At 34.8% G+C, this 8272-nt stretch overlaps 1 protein-coding gene across 1 annotated transcript; it reads right to left on the bottom strand.

The window, feature by feature from the left end:
* Positions 1-5661: 5661 nt before the first annotated feature.
* On the bottom strand, positions 5662-6729 carry LOC145678961 (zinc finger MYM-type protein 1-like). Its single transcript, XM_081749566.1, has one exon. It carries the CDS (start codon positions 6727-6729, stop codon positions 5662-5664), a length of 1068 nt encoding a protein of 355 aa, XP_081605692.1.
* Positions 6730-8272: the final 1543 nt, after the last annotated feature.

The following is an 8272-nucleotide window of genomic DNA, read 5'->3' as shown; positions in this document are numbered from 1 at the left end:
TCAATCTGCTCTGATGTATGTTCGTTATGTTACGTAGTCTGATGTTCTGCTATGTGTTCGTAAAGGTTGAAAAAATATGCTCGTAAAAGGGAACGAGTTCACCCCTAAAATGGAGGTCATAAAAGGGAACGAGTCTGCTCTGATGTATGTTCGTTATGTTACGTAGTCTGATGTTCTGCTATGTGTTCGTAGGGGTTGGGAAAAATATGCTCATAAAAGGGAACGAGTTCACCCCCTAAAATGGAGGAGGTCATAAAAGAGAACGAATACACCCCCTTAAAAGTGCTCATAAAAGGGAACAAATTCACCCCTAAAATGGAGGTCGTAAAAGGCCGTGGGTTGACGGTTCACGATGCTCGATTTCTCGTATCCCCTATATGTCCCCCGGCATAGTGTGTCAGGCGGCACTGGGAAACTCGTTGTCTGCTTCAGGCGGGACCGAGAAAGTGGGTAGAGGGTCAGTGGCGCAGAACGTACATATTCCTACTACTTCTGCTAAATAATTGAATACTGTTTTCATCTGGGTTTCTCAACCTGGGAGTCGCGACCCCTAACGGGGCCACGAGAAGGTTTCATGGAGGTCGCGAAGATAAGCAGAAGAGATAAATATAATTAGAATCTAATACCGGAAAATATTTTTAAATACTATTTTGAATTTTGTTGTGAATACTATTATGAATCATACATACTGTCAAGAACAATAAAACAGTTCTACTAAACATTTTCAACAGGTGCAGAGTTGTTTAGAAATCAATTTAAATGAAAGAGGTACGATATGAAACTAATAAGCACTGTATATTGAAATATAGGAAAATACAAATGCAACAAAACCTGTATATTAAAGTGCAATCAAAATTGACAGCTAATGAAATACCTGGGCGTGGTATGATTTCACTAGTGCGGCAATTTCCGTTTCAATCCTTGTGACACACGTTATCAAGTCACTTAAAATACTCAATAACCTTTTCAACAACTGTTCAAGTTTTTTTTATCCAAAATTGGAAATTACTTTATTTTTTATCATATGCTCCGAAATTAAGGGAGTCATGAAGGTTTAAAATTTTCAAACTGTTTTCATTTTTAAACAGTATGACGGACTGGATTTGATTTTTGTAATATGAATGAACTGACTAAATTTGGTTTTAACTTGATTTTTAGAAAAGTTACTCTATCCACTACTTACAAGAAATCGATTCTACTATTATAGAAATAAATGGATATCATGAGACCTCCACAATAGGTATATTAAAAATCCCACACAAACTTATTACAAAACAGAAATGATACCGGGATCGTTGGCAAGAAGATGTGATAAAATGGGGGTCGTGAAAGGAATAAGGCTGAGAACCACTGATCTAAACAATATTAACTTTGTTGTGATAGACAGTACGTTAACTTGCATTTCTCTAGTTAACTTGTATTACTGTAATATACAGTACCAGTAACTCATTTAAGTTTTAAATATTATTTTTTTTTCAGGCAGTTGTTATCGTTACATTACTGCTGAAGACGGTCTGACTGGAAATTAACGCGGTCCTACAATATTGATCTTCTTTTTCTATTCGGTTTGCTATCAATTCAGTGCTAAGTTCATGGAGAAGAAACATGATGATTAATTACATTCATTTAATGAGCAAAATGTATTTTCAAGGCTAATGGATTCCATTGTACTATTAGTCAACATTGTTTACATCTACTAGTGTACTTTCCATTACCGTTCTCCGCGCTCATTGTTCGACACATCTTAATAAACTGTAATTCACGTGTATTACAACTGATACTATGCTATTCTTGTATCCGATTTTCCGTATTCGATTATGGCAACGAAATCATCTCCATATACTTACCCCTTCTCCTTCATCGATTGAAGTAATGCCTGTCAGTGAGAGTCCAACTTTTACTGCTACTGGTTCACCTACGAAGAAAAAAATATTTTGACAAATAAAAAAAGCATTGTTGAATCAAATTGAATGAAAATGAGCTGCCATTATGTCCAAACTTCGACATCTGCCTAGGATATACCGACATGATATAAATCACGAATTAGCTAGTTGATAGAGTTCGCCAGATGACTGCTGCTTCGTGATGCCCCATACATAACCTATTTGTAAATATTTACACATATAACATGCTGTATCTCCTTATCTAATAAGAGAAGAGAGTGTCCAGAAAGTTAAATCACTTGCCACTGTTCATTTACACGTAAGCATAGTAAATGTATAGATATTTGCTTCAGTTAATTTACATAGTAAGATACGTTTGACATGAACATTCCAACATTCTAACATTCTGAACATTATTCCTGGGCCTAAGTCTCAAAGCAACACGTCTCGAAATATGATAACGTAGAAATTCTAAAATAAAAGTAAAAGTCATTTCTACATACTACTGCAGATATATACAGTTCCTCACAACTTCATCATTATATATATATATATATATATATATATATATATATATATATATATATATATATACAATTTACTAATATATACTTTCAAAACAATGTACTAATATTACTACACCATTGGTTTTCAGAATTAGGTCTCACGTGTTCAAACATTTGTGCCCAGTAACAAACAGTGGTATATGTTTGCCTACAAGATGAGCTGTAGCTATTATGCCTAATTAATTTGAAAAGGTTATCTTTTCAAAATTACTGATTCAATTAATTTCAAAAACACGAATGTGATTCGAAAAAATACGAAACAAATTAATAAGACTATTCATGGCTTTGGATTAATTGTTTTAACAAAAGAGACACTGACCAAAGCTTAAAACTTTACTTTATTTTAAATTATAATTTGTAACTGTTTCGGATATCTAGCATATCCTTCTTCAGACACGATCGAAACAGTTACAAATTATAATTTAAAATAAAGTAAAGTTTTAAGCTTTGGTCAGTGTCTCTTTTGTTGAAACAAATTAAGTTTAACTTTTCATATTTACATTTATCGACTTCATATTCAAAGACGTAACCACCACAGTAACTATTTGAAACTGTATCTTTGCTATATAACAAAGCCAAACTTGTAACTTGCGATATTTTCAGAATTTTCTATGGGGTGACTTACTCATGTCAGGCTTGACTAAGTGTGCTCACGATTCCTGGTTCATGGACACTGAAGCCTATGTCTAAAAGCGACAGGTTGGGGTTAAAACAATCTATGTTCAAGACCAGACAGGGAAGTAACCTAGCTTATGTGATTTCTTCTTTTCAGCTAACGAATCATCATTCTACCAGGATTGAATTTCTTTCCTTCTAATCTTGATTGTTTACGTTTGTTCTTTTTCTCTCTAAAGAATCAGTGAAAAACAATCCTCAAGCCGGAAGCAAGATCAATTACCTCTCCAACCGGTGAAATCATATATAACTGGGACAAAATGTGCTAGACATAGGTTTGTAAATATTCCGTTAAAAATAACAATTAAATTAATTAGTAAAGCATTTTAATTTAATGAACTCATGTTTCAGAAGTTCATTTTTAACAGATAATCGTTGAAAACATTTGTAGCAATTAAAGAATTAATTGTTAAATGCTTTTTTTGAGAACCATGTGAAATGAATACATTATAAGTAATATTGCGATTTATTTGAGAAACGTCATGGTAGTTTTAGAACACTAATTTGTCTTGTACAGCAGACTTTTTCCCCAAAGTAAACATTTGGACCTCGACTCTTTTTCTAATCATAGTCAATGTCCCCTTTCTGATTTTCTGGACGTGTATACAAGATATTTTCTACGTGTATATTAATCATTTCCATTCGAACTAAGGTCTCACAATAAAGTTGAAGTATCATTTCGGGTTATTTTAATTTACTTCCTTTTTATTTTGTTTTACCTCGCATTTTACTTCATCTTTTGTAATGTAGTGGTTACGTATATCTTAAAATCAATGTTGACAATCTCAGTCGGTTACCTCTGGCTAGATCATCCAGTGATGAAATGCGAAATCATTGTTGTTTGGTGAAAAGTTCGGAAAAGCAAGAACAGTAAAAGGAATAAAATGCGTTGAATCATGGATATTGTGAATATTGTAAACGTTCTTCACTTTGAAAGGGTAGATAGAGCTAGGTTAAGTCCGGAATCTACTCCCAATGCTGGGGTTTGTTATAAACATACCCTAATAATACAACAGTATTTACAAAAATATTATAATAGGACTTGTATTAATCCTTGCAACTACACTGTTGGAATCCTTGCAACTAATCAAAGTGTACAAGCGCATTAGCATATTGGTGTTATATTTGGTTATATGCTCCCTTAATAAACATATTACTACCATTACTAAAATATGTGCGCATGTAAGGCATGGTATATGCATTTACAGAAATTCTTTGACAATGCTAGCCTGGAATATAGGTTCTTCATTTCTCATGTAGAGCTATACTCTACATCTATTTGTTCTATGGTCTGTCCTACATATTTCTACAACGTAGGTACTATTCTGAACTTCTTTTTGCCAATTATTCGTCATAGAGATTCTGAGCTACTTTGGTTGAATAACAAAACTACAGAACACCTTCGTGGTTAAGAGGTAAGCGTACGCGTCTTTGACGTCGGAGATGTAGGTTCTGTTCGCTGCAGGAGCTCATGTGGTTTGGATTCTACGATAATCAGTAGGTCGACGTCTCATATCGGCTCGTTGCTGAAAGGGGTGTTAAACTCAAAATCAACTCTACTCAACTCATAACAAAACTTCAATGAAAAAACTTAAACTGATATCATACTGTTTGCTATCCAAATAAGATGTGTTATTTGAAAACCTTTGACTGGCTGAGAGAGAGGGTCAATTTCAAGACTAGTTGCCTGGAACACCTGCGGTTCATATCCTTGCTGAGGACATCGCATACCCAGAGGACATTCTGCAGAGTCTCGTCATTATCAGGAAGACATTATATATATATATATATATATATATATATATATATATATATATATATACAGTGTTTCTTTCAGAAAAATGTTCCGGGAAGGCACACGTAGTATACGGAGGGGCACATATTATTTTCATGCGGTCTCGGTATAACTTAGCAGCTTCTTTTCTAAAGTTATGTAAAAATGTCAATATTGTTATTTCTTGTCCACGAAAATACTGAAGTGTATGATCCCAATCATCACCATAAAGTTAAAATATTTATTCATGGCCTGTAAAAGTTTTCTTTTTTTGGTTCAAAAAATCTAATTGGCAAATACAATAGAAATGTATTAATAATATTAAATACAATAGACATTTATAAAAGTTTTACATTATAACTTCGTCCGTATGACAAAAATTCACTTCGTAGTTTGTTTTTAATCATTAAAGAAGACGTATTCTTCTCATCTTTGCTTTGGCGTATGAATTGATTACCTCATTGATAAAATTCGAATTTGGCACTTCTTCACACTCAATGCTGATCAACATACAGTGCTTCAAGTTTTCTTCTGCCATACGAGATCGCAATTTTGATAATATCCTGTTCATTGTGCTGAAATTTCTTTCAACACTGGCTGTTGATATAGATACACTCATGACCGATTCACATATTTTATGTAGATTTTCATAACCAATTTTCACTTGAAGTACTTTTGGAAGAACTGGGTCTATATCCAAGCAAGCATTTTCAGTGCTCTTCATCAGTGACCGAAGGAAAAATTGAAATGACTTTATATCTGCTCATAACGCTTCCATATCAACATCGACGAAATAGTTGCACAGTTTCTTTACATCATCTACACACTTGGTACTTAAAAAAATGGCTATGTTTTCGAAGTAGGATGCACTTTCCATTAGGCCAAGGGCGCGGTCGTTGAATCTATTTGATATCTCTTCGACAACCTGCAACACATAACTCTTCAGGTCCTTAAGCGTTTTCTCAGGATCTTCGTTTTCCACAAAAGTCTTCGAAAATTCTTCAGGCTTTTCCATGACCTCCAAAATCATATTCCTTAATTCGCTATTGGTGCTACAACATTCATCCGCTATCTTCGTAACATGTTCTTTAGTGGCATCGATCATAGACATCAGAGATGAAAATGACAAGGATGCATTTTGAAGCTGCTTACTCAAGTGAGACAACGCACTTAGTAATGCATCCATAACACAAAGTATGATAACAAAGCTTTTGTTGGTTATTTCGCCTAAAATTTCTCCCGCAAGTAACGCAAAATCAACCCCTTCTTTGTGAATATGCTCAAGAGCCAACAAAATTCCCGAGAAGCACCTTTTCACTGCATTCACAATTCTATAGTGACTTAGCCACCGTACTTCAATGTATTCAGGTACTTTTAATATAGGATCGTTTATGATTGCCTGAATTTCATGCAAAATGTTTTCCCGCTTAGGTGATCTACTAAACAGATTGTATATATCTTTCAAGGTATGGAACAATCTTTTAACTTTGGGATTTTTGTTTCTGCACATAGCAGCAGCAAGTATCAGCACATGAGCTCTGCAGTGAATATACGGTATATCTTTGCCAGCTTTTGTTGACAGAATCCTGCGAACACCAGAACTGTTGCCAGAAAAGTTAGACCCACCATCGAAACTAAACGCTATGAGATTTTCGTATTTCGAATTGTGATTTTTCATTTCAGTGTCTATAGCATTAGCAATGGTATCGGCTTTGCAATCAGGTATGGTCACCAGCGCCAAAAATGTTTGAACCGGAGCACTGTCCTCTAAATATCGCAAACACATGCTAAGGGCCATTTTATTATTTATTGATGTACTTTCATCAGCCATTATCGAAAACTTTTTATCTCTGATTTTTTGAGTCACTTTAGAACGTAGGACTTCACCAACACAACTCAACAATTCGGAAGCAGTGTTCCTACTGCAGTAGTTATAGCGTTCACTTTGTTCATTTTTCCACGTTTCTAGTTCTGGACTACACTGTACTGTAGTGCCTCATATTTTGTTGTATGTGGCACTTCTTCTTTAACCAAGAAGTACAAGTCACGAACAAGCATTCCCAGCGATTGGCGGTTTCGATCTTTTTCGGCTTCACTTTGACGAAGAACTTGAGAGTACACAGGGTTATTTTTTACTTGCATTTGCAGCCTGTCCATCTCAAGGCTTGCAATGTGCTCTTTTGAATGATTATGCTTGTCCAGTTTTCCGTCTTTTCCTAATGCATTTTTATATGCTGTAAATGGATGAGTCACAAAAACACCTCCGGTTTTCTGCTGCACATTAGGGTCATTCTTCATATATCGATCACAATATTTACAAAAGGCACCTCCACGTACTTTGTCCTCGTACAGCCACTCATACTGTTGTTCCCACTGTTTATTATACAAACGCTTCTTCTCAACAGAACAAAGGTTTTGCTCATTTATATTTGCCCTATCATCTGCACACTTTGAAATACATTTCGACTGCTCAACATCAATACTTACATCCTTCTCTTGTTCTAGTCCGTTTGCTTTTCCCTTACACTTACTTTTATCTGGTGTATTATCACTTAGACTTGTACAGTCAGTCGACAAAGAATTTGATGGGCCAGGGTCCACAGATGCTTCAAGCTTAATGTCCAACATTTTTCCTTTATAACAAAATTCAAGATATATGTTTGACTTTCGTTTTTGCTTTTCTTGTTAGAAGACATACTGAACAAATCCCTCACCTGTAAACAAGACACACTAATTGAAAGCACAAAACTATAATCGCCAATATTAACCTAAACAGAATAACTTACATGTGTTATTCGTTTCAGATATACGTGCAACACGACGTTCAATTGTTACTCTTCCGTTCAAGATTGGCAGTTACAGACACAAGATACCACCTAATCGCTAAATATGAAAAAAGAAAACAACTATCGGCACGAGTTTTAGAACACCTTGGTAAAGTAGTAAGATTAAAACCGTTTGTTTATCTGTTTATTGTCTTCTGAAAATATTTATTTCCCACTGCTGGTACTATTCTATTTATTATATTATAGATGTATTGCTTTGGTCTCTCCGGGGGGGCACTCTCGAATCTCCGGGGAGGCAGTGCCCCCCAAAAACATGTCTGGAAGAAACACTGTATATATATATATATATATATATATATATATATATATATATATATATATATATATAATTGTAGTCTCAACCATCAGTTGATGCATGGATGTAAAATTCCTTAAGAAACAATAAACTTAGAGCGTCAGCGACTTCTTCCGTTTCCAATAATTTCTTGTAGTTTCTCATCACTTTTCTGTTTACCTTCCGACTTGATTTCTTGCAATTTATTTCTGCTAAGTTAAGTGGTCCTATATTTACTACATGTCATCAGGTTA

Source organism: Thermobia domestica, chromosome 2 (genome assembly GCF_964235325.1).
Source record: "Thermobia domestica chromosome 2, izTheDome1.hap1.1, whole genome shotgun sequence".
In the NCBI taxonomy this organism is placed as follows: Eukaryota; Metazoa; Arthropoda; class Insecta; order Zygentoma; family Lepismatidae; genus Thermobia; species Thermobia domestica.
The sequence above is the reverse complement of the archived record's forward strand: the minus strand, read 5'-3'. Positions and strand labels throughout refer to the sequence as shown.